General features: G+C 37.3%; 1 protein-coding gene across 2 annotated transcripts in view; it reads left to right on the forward strand.

Annotated features, from left to right (window-relative positions):
• SNAP23 (synaptosome associated protein 23) overlaps positions 1-14,596 on the forward strand; it is a 35,711-nt gene that overhangs the window by 7,616 nt on the left and 13,499 nt on the right. Inside the window, exons 2-6 of one of the 2 annotated variants that reach the window (XM_029952051.1) lie at positions 700-751; positions 10,751-10,854; positions 11,416-11,457; positions 11,870-11,918; positions 12,660-12,777. In XM_029952051.1, coding sequence (XP_029807911.1) covers positions 10,798-10,854; positions 11,416-11,457; positions 11,870-11,918; positions 12,660-12,777 — 266 coding nt within the window. In that variant the 5' untranslated portion in view covers positions 700-751; positions 10,751-10,797. The remainder of the gene's footprint in view (positions 1-699; positions 752-10,750; positions 10,855-11,415; positions 11,458-11,869; positions 11,919-12,659; positions 12,778-14,596) is intronic. The other variant, XM_029952050.1, reaches the window with a different exon arrangement.

Raw genomic sequence — 14,596 nt, forward strand, 5'->3', positions numbered from 1 at the left:
GCGCGTAGGTGGCCCAGTCCCTTAAGCATCTGACTCTTGGTTTCAGCTCAGGTCATGGTCTCATGGTTCGTGAGTTTGAGCCCCAGATTGGGCTCTGTGCTGACAGTGTCGGAGCCTCCCTGGGATTGTCTCTCTCCCTCTCTCTTTGTCCCCACCCCCCCAACTCACACTGTCTCTGTCTTTTTCTAAATAAACAAACAAATAAATAAATAAAGATTCTTTAAAGAAAATTTAGAAAACATATTGTGTCAGGTAAATAAAAATCCTCTGTAAAGCTTTTTAAATATTTTCATTCCATCTCAATTAAGCTAGGGTGGACGTTTCCATTTCTGGCCTTTAGTTTTTTGAACTATACTTATTTTTTAATGTAGCATTAAGATTTTTGATAGAAAATAATAGTGCCTAACCTGTATAATGACAGTTCAGCATTTTCAGATACACTAACATGTAAATCATGATTTTGATGTTGCCTTCTTTAGGTTTCACTTTCTCTTATGCTAGTTATTAATAACAGCCAGAAGTGCCAATTAAAATTTTCTTTCCTGTCCTTGAGAGAAAGAAAATCTCTATACCCCATTGGGAGCTCAAGCTCACAACCCCAAGATCAAGAATTGCATGTTCCTCCGACTGAGCCAGCCAGGCACCCCACCCAGAAATTGCTTTTATCTGTTAACGTGGTTGTTCTGTCTTCTTTTCCAGCTACCATTTCTCTTTTTGGAGAAGAAAGGAGGGGATCCATTGAATATAAAATGCAAGTTTAAGTGAATCTCCATATTTTATGCTATGGCAGAAATTTGTTTGGCAAAAGAAGAGCTCCAAAATTAATGATTTCCTTCTGATTCTCACTCATACTGTTTACTTTTACTTGACTGCTTTTAAATATTCTTTCTCCATCCTGAAGTTATTTTTGTTTTCAATTTTTTAGAGCTTGAGGTATAATTCACATAATGTTAAAGTTCACTATTTGAAGTATACAAGTTAGGGGCGCCTGGGTGGCTCCGTTGGATAAGCATCCGACTTTGGCTCAGGTCATGATCACATGGTTCATGGGTTTGAGCTCCACATCAGCTCTGTGCTGTCACCTCAGAGCCTGGATCCTGCTTTGGATTCTGTGTCTCTGTCTCTCTCTCTCTCTCTGCCTCTCTCTCTCTCTGCCTCTCTCTCTCTCTGCCTCTGCCCTTCTCCTGCTCTTACTCTCTCTCAAAAATAAACATTAAAAAATTTTTTTAAATAATAAAGTATTCAATTTAGTGGTCTTATTATATTCATAACATTGTGCAGCTATCACCACTAATTCCAAAACATTTCTGTCACCCCCAAAACAAACCCTGTACCTATCAGTAGTCAGTCTTTTCCCTTTTTATGCTCATCCTCTGGCAATTACTAATCTACTTGTCTCTATGGATTTGTCTATTCTGTACATTTTACATAAGCGACATCATACTGTATGGGTCTTTTGTATCTGGTTTTATTCAATTAAATAAATGCTTCCAAGATTCATACATGTTGTACCATGTAGCATTCCTTTTTATGGCTGCATGATATTCCATTATATAGACATTTGGGTTTTTTCTTCTTTTGGCTGTCAGCAATAATGCTGCTTTAAGCATTTATGTACAAGTTTTTATGTGGATGTGCATTTTCATTTCTCTCTAATGTACCTAGAAATAGATTTGCTGGGTCATATATAATTCAGTGCTTAACTTACTGAAGCCTGACTTGTTCTTGTCATACTTTGTTAAATGATACTTTTTTCCCCACTCCATTAGGTACCAGAATTTTAATGGGTAGGACATTGGTAACACCTGGCTTTACATTTTTAAAAGTATCAACTTTGATCTAAAACAGTGGTTTTCAGAGGCGCCTGGGTGGCTCATTAGGTTAAACATCTGACTCTTGACTCATTTTCAGCTCAGGTGATGATTTTGTGGTTTTGTGAGTTTGAGCCCCACGTTGGGCTCAGTGCTGATGATGCAGAACCTGCTTGGGATTCTCTCTCTTCTCTCTCTTCTCTCTTTCCCTCTCTCTCTCTCTCTCTCTCTCTCTCTCTCTCTCTCTCTCTCTCTCTCTCTGCCCCTCACTGCCTTGTGCTGTCCCTCTCTAAATAAATAAACTTTAAAAAATAAAATAAATAAAATAGTGGTTTTCAGCCTTGACTGCACATTGGAGTCACCTGGTAAGGTTTAAAATCTACAGGCTCTCACCCCACCCCCGCCCCCACCCCAGAGAGATTCTGATTTAACTAGTCTGGGGTGCAGCTTGGGCCTCTAGGTGATTAGCCAAGAATGGGAACCACTGTTCTAAGTAAGCTTGGAGTTACACTTGCTACTTGAAAAGGGGAAAGCAGGAACTTCATATGTATACATTTCTTTGGGTAAAGCTACTACACATTTGAATGAGTTGACAATGTATCTCTCTATCTCCTCTTTTTTAAATATATATAGTAGTAATTGAAAGCACCTACTCTGGATTAGTCTACCTAGATTTGAACCTGGCTCTATGTGACCTTGTACAAGTTACTTAACCTTACTGTTCCTTAAGTTCCTGCATCTGTAAAATGTGGAATAAAATAGTGTTTGCTATGGACTGAATGATTGTCTTCCTACCAAAATTCATAGGTTGAAATCTTAATTCCTGGTTTGGTGGCATTATTAGATTGGTCCTTGGTGAGATGCTTAAGTGGTGAAGGTGGATCCCTCATGAATGGAATTAATGCCAGAGAGCTTCCTAGCCCCTTCCACCATGGGAGGCATTAGCTTTGCACCAGAAAGAGGGACCTCATGAGAACATGACCAGTGCTGGCACGGTGAACTTAGTCAGGCTCCAGAACTGTGAGAAATAAATTTCTGTTGTTAATAAACCACCAAGTCTATGTTGTTGTTGTTGTTTTATAGCAGCCTGGATGGATTAAGAGAGTGTTTTAAGGATTAAGTGAATGAATGTGTGTGTATATATAGGTACACACACACACAGAGTACATGTATTTTTATTTCTTAGAATAGTGCCTTGCATGTATAATGGTTTATAAGTATTAACTTGTAGTTTTTACTCTGATTCGTCTCAATCTCCTACTCACTATCTAGACTTACAAAATGGTGAGTGAAGATTATTAAAAGTTAGCTGCCATTTAAAAAAATTTTTTTTTATGTTTTTATTTTTGAGAGACAGAGAGAAAAACAGCATGAGCAGGGGAGGGTCAGAAAGAGAGGGAGACACAGAATCTGAAGACAGGCTCCAGCCTCTGAGCTCACAGCACAGAGCCTTACACGGAGCTTGAACCTATGAACCATGAGATCATGACCTGAGCCGAAGTTGGATGCCTAACTGACTGAGCCACCGAGGTGCCCCAAAAGTTAGCTGCCATTAAAAAATTCTTTTATATATATATTGAATACTTTCATAATAATTCATAATAAAAAGTTGATAAAGTAGCATAATGATCCTTCATGTATTATTCACCCAGCTTCAGCAGTCATGACCAATCTTGTTTCCTCTGTACTCCCAGCCATTTCCCTACCTCTGAATTATTTTAAAGCACATCCTACAGATTACCTTTTAAATGGCTTCTAATTTCATACGTTTTCTTTGACTCCCCAAGAACGCTGATTATTGGTAGGAAGGTTAGAGAAAGAGAATACACTGGAGGTGGGGGGCCATGACAAGAAATTGGCTGTATTCCAGGATGATGTTGTAAACTCTGTTCCAGCAAAGTTCTCTGCCTCTTTGTGAACTCTGTTATCCACCTCTTAGTATTTTGCCATGAAAGTACTAAACTTAACCAGAGCTTCTTAGAACCCATTTCTTCTACCTAATGTGAATGAAATATGGTTCGCAGCCAAACTTTATCAAGGGCCTTTCCTCTAAACATCTGCTAGCAGAATGTTTAGCGCATTTGTTCTGTATCATTTCTATACCTTTGTGGTTTGGAGTGGTGATCATCTATGAATGGATGGAAATGTTTCCACAAATATATTTACTGTGAATATGTAACAACAGGAGATTTCTCTCAAGAGAGGCTAAGAATTGATCATTGTGCTTATGAAATGTGGTCTAAAATTAATTCCATGTCTTTTCTATAATCGTATAAATCTGTTTTCTTGGTTGTCATAAGGTATCATATTTATAATGAAAATAAATGAATGAAATTTAAAAGTCGTATGACTACAATGCAAACTATTTTGTAAATTGGGAAAAGAAGAAAAATTACTCTTAATTCTACCACTACAGTTGTTGGTTGTATATAGTTTGATGATTTTCTTCAACACTTATTTATATCCATATTTTTCCCCTCAGTAGTTATAGCAAGTATTTGACTTTTTTTAAGTCTTACTTTGTTTCCTTTATATACTAACCTTCACATTTTGTGTGGTTTTGTGTTTGCTCAGTCTTAGCCTGAAAAAAACCATTTTAGGACAGTCTTTAATTTTTCAGACATGCAAAGCTATATATGTATTTGTCTAGATAAGTACCTATCATCCGGAAACTTGGTTTAGTTTAATATCTGTCTTGACATGTGCAGACTCATGACTGCCCTGAAAATAGTTCAGATACATAGCTCGTACAATATTATCAACTTTAATATTCAAATTTAGCCTTAAAGATGGACCAATTAATATTTAGTTGCTATTTTCAATTGCATTTACATTAATGTTACTTTTATTAACATTGTTCTGCTTTTTTTTTTTTTTTTGGCCTATTTCTTTCTGCTTCCCTAATATTAAAATAATGGCTAACACTTGAATACCAGCAATGTATCAGACCCCGATAATAAGCCCTTTTATGGGTCACCTTTTTTTAATCCTCACCAAAAGAGCCTGTTATCTCTATTTTAGAAATGCAAAAACTGAGTCTTAGTAGGCTTAGCTAACTTGCCCGAGGGTATACAACAAAGACATTTTTGGGCCAGAGTTTGACATTTTTTGTTTTCCTTTTTTTTGTTTTTTTACTTATTTTTGAGAGACAGAAAGAAACAGCATGAGTAGGGGAGGGTCAGAGAGAGGGGGAGACACAGAATCTGAAGCAGGCTCCAGGCTTTCAGCTCGCTGTCAGCACAGAGCCTAACGCGGGGCTTGAACCCACAGACTGTGAGATCATGACCTGAGCTGAAGCCAGACATTTAACCGACTGAGCTACCCAGGTACCCCTTGGGGCAGAGTTTGAATGCTAGAGTTCCTATGCTAGCCTGCTTTGAACAGAAATTTCCACTTGATGTAAATATATTGATTACCATGAAAGTTAAAATATACCAAAAAGAACCACAAATTTTATCATACAATAATAAACCTATATGTAAAGCACCTTATATTGTGATTAACTTTAAGAAAAATAAGTCATGAAGTTAACTTGGTAGAATATTTTAATGGAAAATCTTTACTCCCCAGTATAAAATGAATTATTATATAAAATCACTACTCTGTTAGTCTCAGCATGACACTGAAATTGGTGGTGATTTAAAGTGTTGTGTGTCGGGTGCCTGGCTGGTTCAGTTGGAAGAGCATGCAACTCTTGATCTCAGGGTTGTGAGTTTGAGCCCCAGGTTGGGTGCAAAGATTACTCAAAAATAAAATCTTTAAAAATAATAGTAATCATGTGCTGTACTTCCATTACTTCCTAATTATCTCTTTTTATCAGTGAAGACATGGATCTCCTGTTGATTCCGTTTTAAGACTTTTCTTTATGTTCCTTATTCCCAATAGTATTTTCATCTTCTAAATTAATATAATTTCAGATTCTTAATTATTTTAATTTTTTTTATGTTTTTATTTCTGAGAGACAGAGAGAGACAGTGGGAGTAAGGGAGGGTCAGAGAGAAAGGGAGATGCAGAATCTGAAGCAGGCTCCAGGCTCTGAGCTAACGGTCAGCACAGAGCCTGATGTGGGGCTCGAACCCACGAACCGTGAGATCATGACCCGAGCCGAAGCTGGACGCTTAACCAACTGAGCCACCCAGGCGCCCCTGAGATTCTTAATTATTTTAAAACAACTGAAACCATGATAACTTTTGTCTTTCTAGTTCTTTCTTAATTTTTTTAAGATTTTATTTTTTAATTTTTTTTTTAGTGTTTTATTTTTATTTTTGAGAGAGAGAGAGACAGTGTGAGCAGGGGAGGGTCAGACAGAGAGGAAGACACAGAATCCGAAGACAGGCCCCAGGCTCTGAGCTAGCTGTCAGCACAAAGCCTGCGCGAGGCTCAAACACATGAACCATGAGATCATGACCTGAGCCGAAGTCGGACACTTAACCAACTGAGCCACCCAGGCGCCCCTAAGATTTTATTTTTAAGTAATCTCTACACCCAATGTGGGACTCACATTTACAATCTCAAGATCAAGATTTGCATGCTTTATTGACTGAGCCAGCCAGGCACGCCAGTTCTTATAGTTTAACTGTCTTTGAGTCTGTTGAAGAGTTTTTACAGTTTTATTATATGTATGTTATAATGTATAGTATATATTTATATTAAATTTTGAAATGAGCAGCCGTTAGGGCACTTAGTCTATTTTCTGATATTCAGCAGCTCTCATATTATCTGATATTTGTTCAGGGAAGATGCATCCAACAGTAAGACTAGTTACCAGACCATGAGTTACTTTTGGTTTCAGAGTATCCAGACTTAATTATTAAGTCTGCTTAAAAAGGAAAACAAAAACAAAATGGGGCACCCTGGTGGCTCACTCAGTTGAGCATCAGACTCTTGATTCTGACCCAGGTCATGATCCCAGGGTTGTGAGATTGAGCCTTGCATTTGGCTCCTCATTGAGTGTGGAGCCTACTTGAGATTCTCTCTCCCTCTGTCCCTTTCACCCCTGCCCTAATCCCAGCCTTGCTCGCTCGCTCTCTCTCTCTCTCTCTCTCTCTCTCTCTCAATCTCTCTCAAGAATAAATCATCTCTTTACTGCCTTAGTCACCTTGTGCAAATTACTGCAACCCTATGTTGTTCATCTATAAAATGGTAGAATAAAGATAGTGATGTATGTAAGTACTTAGGGTATATGGTACATAATAAGGTCCTCAGTAGACATTAATTCTTCCCCCACTCCCTCCAAAGTTTATAAATGGAAATTAAGGTAAACTAGAAGTCTTCTAGTAAGCCCAAATTAACCATGAGAAGGGAGATAGAGTGTAAAAGCACTAGGGAAACTGTTGCATTTATCTTTCTAAGGAGCATATACTACACTCACAGTTAGCATAGTATATTAAATACCTGGAACATTGAAAAAATGACATATTTAATCTGTTAGGTTATATATAAGAAGACTAAGTTTTTTTATTAAAAGATTTTTTTAATGTTTTATGTTATACTTGAGAGAAGAGTGTGCAAGCAGGGGAGGGGCAGAGAGTGAGGGAAATACAGAATCCGAAGCAGGCTCCAGGCTCCAGCTCTCAGCACAGAGCCCAATGTGGGGCTCCAACTCACAAACCACAAGTCATGACCCAAATAGGATGCTTACCTAAATGAGCCATCCAGGCGCCGCTCTAATTTTTTTTCTAATTAATTTATTTATTTTGAGAGAGAAGGCCGGGAAATGGCAGAGAGACGGAGAGAGAATCCTAAGCAGGCTTTGCACTATCAGCACAAAACCCAAGATGGGTTTCATGAACTATGAGGTCATGACTTGAGCCGAAATCAAGAGTTGGTGACTTAACTGACTAAACCACCTAAGCGCCCCTCTAATTCTCTTTACTGCCACGTTCTGAGTAGTCTTTTCCTGACTCTGTAAGGAAAAACTTTTGGAGATGATAATAAATGTGGATAAAGCTATATAGCTAATTCTACGTTGTACCCTGCCGGACACTTCTGAGCAGTTTAGTGAAAGTTAATAAGAGCCTGCAAAGTATTGTTGCTTTGTCCTTCCCTTACAATTCTGCTTTGTCTCTCTTACTCCCTTTACTGTAACCATGTGTTCAGCACCCTCAAGAATCCAGAGTAGAGGTCTTAGGCAGCTGTGTTCTGATGTCAGCTTGTCAAACATGTGAGAACTTTACATAACTTTGTTTCTTGTCTTGTGTGCCATCTGCTCAGGGAAGGAAAAAAAGAAGTACTAGGCAGCACTTTTGAGTTCATTTCCACCTCCTAGCTGTATCTGCCTGTGTGTGTGTGCGCACACACACACACACACACACACACACACACACATAATTAGAAGGCAGGACTCTTGGAATCTTCTAGTTTGACAGAGGTCAGTTTTACATTCAGGCCTCTCCTTGAACCTACGTGGAGTTTTGCTAATTTTCACTAGAATAAGAAGATAGCAAATACTGACTTGTACTTGGCAGGAATCAGGTCCAGGAGTAGAATTATGAAATTACACAATTTGAGAGATCTGGGCATCATATGCCCCAAATATCTTCCTACCCATGGGACACTATACTGGGAAACTTAAGGATGTCACTTCCAGGCACTGCTTGATTAACACATATTACTTTTCTTACCACTTTTTGCTCTATTGGGCATTAAGGAGGTATACACAACTTTGGAGCATTCTGCCTAGGAAGAGCAGGCTTTGAAAGGTATCTTGTTGGGACTCTTAAAGTAGTGGAGAAGCATCAAGTTACCTGGGCAGGCAGATGGGGTATTATAGGAATGGAAGGTGTACAAAAATTTGAAGGTGACAAATTACAAAAACAACTTTTCTTTTCATAATTGTAACTATGAATGATTGACAGAAGAGAAACTGTAGCATGAAAATACGATAGGGGAGCCTGGGTGACCCAGGCGGTTAAGCATCCAACTTCGGCTCAGGTCATGATCTCACCAGCTGTGGGTTCAAACCTTGTGTCGGGCTTTGTGCTGACAGCTCAGCCTGAGCCTGCTTCAGATTCTGTGTCTGTCTCTCTCTCTGCCCCTCCTTTGCTCGCTCTCTGCCTCTCTCTCTCAAAAAATAAAAGACATAAAAAATTAAAAAAAATATCTATGATAAAGTTAATGGCTCAAACAGTTAAAGTAATAAAGCATGTAGTACCATTTATGCTTCTTCCTATGAATGATCAGTTCTTAATTCAAGAAAGACCTTGATCTTGATTGTATATCTTAGTATATATGAACCTGTTGTCAGAGCCAGAGTTCTACAGTAGCAAGCAAGATGTGAAATTAAATCTGTAACTTTTGCAGTAATACTGTTTATTACTAATAATAGTAATTATTTTTTCACAAGCATTAATGGCTTTAATCAAGGTTCAAAATCTTAATTAAACCTAAAACAGCCATGATAGTAGTTAGTAAATAAACAGGACCCCAAATGCAGTGCATTTCTGTACTGAGAATATAATATTGTTGCTTTTTGTTTTATGAATGCTGATTTTACTAAAAGTGATGGTTGGCTATGGATGTGACTAAAAAGATTTGTGTGTGACTAGCAAGCCATTCCAGATCATACACTTGTAATGGCAATTTTTGCTTTATGTTTCAAATGGATAATTTCAGGCTTAGTGGCACTGGTACATGTAGCTTTGTTTCTAAAATCCACTGAAATATTTTGAGAATACACCTTGCTTTACTGCTTATGTGTTCATTCAGTACACATTTGCTGGAGTACCAACTGTCAAAACCAATATGTTAGGTGTTAGAGATAAAAAAATATATACATATAACAAAATCTCTGCCTTCCAAGAATTTAGTCTAGTATATTCCTGGTTAACTTGGTTCCCTACTGGTCAGTGAGGTCCTGTTGAGGCAGGGTCCCTTATCTTGTGCACTTTGACATTTGGGGCCAGATAATCATTTGTTGTGAAGGGCTGACCCTTATGGGACATTTAGCAGCATCTATATCCTCTATGGGATAGTTAGCAGCATCCCTGGCCTCTGCCTACTGATGCCAGTAACACTACCCATCCCCCTCAAACCCATGACAATCATTACCCTCATTTCCGGAGGATAAATTCAGAACTTAGTATCTGTGTCATTGACATAGAGCTTTGGTAAAATTTGTTTTAAAAAATGTAATAAAAGATAAAAACAACACAAGCTAACAAATGTAATGAAAAAAAAGCAACCTAGAGGTGTCACACATTACTTATTACTTCATATGACTTTTCAAAGAGGGATGCACAACAGTAGCACTAAATATAACCTAGTAAATGTTTTGTGTTTAGAATGAATGTTTATGAGTTACTAAGTTACTATGTATAGGAGAAATAATTCTTGTGTTTCTTAGGGACTTCACTAAACAACAAACACTATAATATTTGGAAAGGAAGAATCCACTGTGAAAAATCTGTTTTGAGTTTTATGTCAGCATTTCCATTTTCTTGTTAAGAATGAAAAGATCATATTTTCTCTAATAAGTAGCCTGGACAACTGGCACAGGTCTAGAATGTTTACTGTGTTCACCAGGCACATGACTTTGAATTTTGTTACTTTATTAATGGAATATTACGTAACTTCGACTTTTCCACCTTATTGCTTTTCCATATTCACATAGTATATGAAGAACATTGTAAAACCAAGAATCATTTGAATAATCTTTTAAAGCTTGTCTTCTAGTATGTGCTCCTCAAAGTAGAGAGACCACTTTCCTCTTTGAAACAGCACTTCACTGGAGGTCCTGACACCTGAGTTTCAGGTTCACCTCTGGTACTAATTAGCATTTAACAGTCTATTTATCACTTCTCAGCCATAATTTCTTCATCTGTGATAGATAGCTAGACTAAGAAACAGGTAGGTTATTTTATCATGTTTTCCAGATAAGTATCTGCATTCCATAAATCCATACTCTTTGCTCAAACTTTTTTGTATCCTTACTCTTACAGAATATCCACCTTTCAGTTTCTGTGCTTATCAAAACTTTTAATTCATCATGGATAATCTGTCATCAGAAGAAATTCAGCTGAGAGCCCACCAGGTTACTGATGAGGTAAACATTTTACTTGGAATAAGTAATCCTCTTTCAGTTGAGGGATGAGAGTGCATCCTTAGGACTCCATTTTGACCTCTTCCCAGTCACTTTATGTCCAAGAGGGCATTTGCCTCAGAATGCCATTGCTGGCCCCTTCGTTTTTCAGCTCACCAAAAGCTAAATAAGTGAAAGTAATTTGTATTATTTTTTTTAGACAGTCATTGTTTAACAATTACAACAAAGATACTCTAGATTTGAGGAATTGAAAATATTTAACAGATAATAATTTTAACATAATTTTCTGATATCTGTTTTATATACCTTGATTTCTTCCTACATTGACTTTTATAAATGCCATTAACTTTACCCTCAAAATTTTCTCTTAAGGAGCACCTGGTAGGAAGAAAATAACTAAAATTACAGTGCTCAACTTTCTTTTTTTTGCTTTGTTTGGTTTTGTTTTAAAGGGAGGGATGGGTGGGCTGGCAATATCTAAAAACAGAGTAGCATCATGAATATGTGATCAGATTTTTTTTGGCTATATATTTTAGAATACTAAAATTCTGTATTTTTTTCTAGTCTCTGGAAAGTACAAGGAGAATGCTGGGTTTAGCCATTGAGGTAAGAAAGAAACTTTAATCATTAAAGTACAGAAACTGTATAAGGGATCTTGATATAGCATAAGCTGGAATTTGTGTTAAGAGTCAGAAGGATATGGTATCAGTAAGCTTTATTATTTGAAACAGCAGTTGCTGAATTTGTCAAACCATACACTAATGGACCTTTTTTGTTTTTCCCATTGACAGTAATAGAATGTGATGAGGAAGATCAATTCACCATGAATTAGTGACTTAATTATATTGGGGGCAGTTATTAGTTAAAGTATCTTGGTTTGGGATATCAATTTTCTCTGTAGCTCTAATTCGCTGAGAACTTACGTTTCTAAATGATTCCCTCTTTCTATTAGACCTCGTAGGCTTTGTTTCTGTCGCTTTTGTTTTGTAGTGCTATCAGCTTTTTTCCCTTCTTTTAGTCTCAGGATGCAGGAATCAAGACTATCACTATGCTGGATGAACAAGGGGGTGAGTTGCAGTCATTGGTAGAAACTCTTGATTTGACTTACGATGCCAGAAAGCCATTTCAAATCAGCCGTGTCGAAAATTAAGCCTTGGGTTGTGCCTTCTTTGTGTAAGATAAGAGTGATGCATTTACTTTTTTCTGATTTGAATTATGTTGTATTCATTGCCTATTTGAGGTGGGGGCGACAATGCCCAATTAATTGTATATCAAGTACTTGTCAGGTAGTAGGACTTATTGTGTGCTTTTGTCATACGTACGATAGATGTTATGACATTCTTGCATCATTTTCAGAAATCAAATCCTTAAACAGGTTTAGATTCAGGTGAGCTTGGAAACATTCTATTTGATTTGCCGCTGATCAATCTGGCCTTGCTTTTATTAGATTCACGATGGCCCTCAAGTTTTGAACTTATCCAGAGATAAAACACTGGGGATCTGATCTGGTCAAAATACACTTTATTTGGTTTCAGGAATGATCTCTAAACAAACCCTCACATGCTCCTCTTACACAAAGTTCTTTAGAATAAATCTTCCCACACTAAGAGGCCAGGTTCCTCAAGATCAATTTGTGGAAGATTGTTTTCTGTTGGACAGTATGTAGTACCTTCTGGTACTGATAGAGTCACTGGAATGATGGATTATTGGTGGATTCAAAGTTGAAGTTTGTTATTCCATAGTAATAGTGTTTTCTGGTTGGCACTGTGACTGTAATACAAAACATAATTTCCCCGACTTGTTCTTAGAACAACTAAACCGCATAGAAGAAGGCATGGACCAAATAAATAAAGACATGAGAGAGGCAGAGAAGACTTTAACAGAACTCAACAAGTGCTGTGGCCTTTGTGTCTGTCCATGTAATAGGTGAGTTGAGAAGTCAAGACCTTTTTAAAATTAAAGTGAGAGCATTCTCCCCCCACTCCCCCATAAGGTCAGAGGTGTGACTGGGCCCACATAAGGAACTTTGTGAGATAAATGTAAGCTATTTTTCCTTTAGGTAGATCAGGCTTTTCAGATAAATGGGCTTGTTCACTAAAAACCATGGCATAAATTTAGTCATTTCTGGGATCAAGTCCCAATTTCATTTTTAAATAATATATGAAATATAATGCAGGAAACATACATCTGGATAATATAGAGTAGGATGTAATAAGTGTTTTTTCCTCTCAAGTAAAGAGTATTAACAAAATGCATATTCTATGGTAGGCGTATGAGGATTGCCAAGGGAGGAAAGGATTTGGATCCTGTCTTCAAAAGGCCTACCTTGTGGTTGGACATATGAAGAAGAATAGCAGAGAAGTAAAAAATAAATAATAGTGCTTGGATCACATGTCGACTAAAGCTAAGGGTACAGAACTGATAAAATTTGGTTTGGAGAAATCTCACAGGAGACATAGGACTTGAGTTGGAGTCTGAGTGTTAGAAGGATTTGGATGGAGATGGAACAACTAGGGGATATTTCATCATGTAAAAAGAAATTATAGAGAAACTCGACTTAACTGAGGTACATGGTTCATACAGAGGAAAAGTGAAAAATAAGACATAAGTAGACAGACTAAGGGCTTGAGGGATTGGAATGGCATGTATAACCATACCAGGAGACTAGATAGGAACATTTTGTAATCTAGGCCTGTGAGGTAAGGCCTTATTAGTGAGATTAGAGAAAAAAGTGTAAGTCAAAGAGAATTTATTTTAAAGCAACTGATTGTATATCAAACACAAGGGAAAATCAAAGAAGTCTCTGAAGATTTGAAGTCTCTAATAAACTAGATAAAAAGTCTTCAAATTTTTGTGTATGGTATATACGATTATGCTTGACAGAAAGGGATTCTTTCTTTGGTCACTCCATTATGAGTATTTAAATTCTCTACCTTTTGATAAACCGACTCCATGGTGTTGACACTTATTCTATGTATTTTAACCAAGATGAGGTTTTAGCTAAGGCAGTTAACCATTATCTTCCCTCTGTTTGTTAACAAAACAACAACTTTGAACTTTATCCTTAGTTGAAATGACAGCATCTAGAGATTGAATGACCACCCTTACTGCTGAGAGAATTCATTTGTGAAGAGCTTCATAAACATAAGTACTTCATCTAGTTGTCTCAGCATTTTTACTTCTCACAGGAGTTAGGAATGGAGAAACTTTTGTTATATTGTCATATTTTTAGTTAATTTTTCATGTGACAGCATTCTCAGCCATGTCTACTAACGAATATAGAATTGTTTATTGGTCAACTTTAGTGTTTCGGTCGTTAGAAGTTAAGATTAGAAGTTAAGTATTCATCCTAGTCTTGTCCATCGACTCTCTCTTTTAAGACGAATCTGTTGACCTGTTTGGACCTTGGTTGACTCTCTGAAAGTACATACTTAAATAACTGTGACCTGTCAGGGTTTAGCAGATGGTTTAAGCAAACAAGTTAGATATGCACAGATTTTTAAATCTAAACTCTTAACTATGGTTTGCAAACTTGTGCTTTTCTCCTGTATTCTGTGTGTCCATTTGAAAGTGCAGAGGAGAAAAATGAAATACATTTCCTTGACATTACCTATTGGGAGAAGAGCAAGGAGGAAGAAGACCTCCCTAGAATGTAGAGCACAATCAGCTCTGAGTCCAGGGTTGATAAACAGGAAGAGCAGTGAATTCTAAGATGATTTGATACAATAAACAGGGGGAATGGAAC

Source organism: Suricata suricatta, chromosome 9 (genome assembly GCF_006229205.1).
Source record: "Suricata suricatta isolate VVHF042 chromosome 9, meerkat_22Aug2017_6uvM2_HiC, whole genome shotgun sequence".
NCBI classification, from domain to species: Eukaryota; Metazoa; Chordata; class Mammalia; order Carnivora; family Herpestidae; genus Suricata; species Suricata suricatta.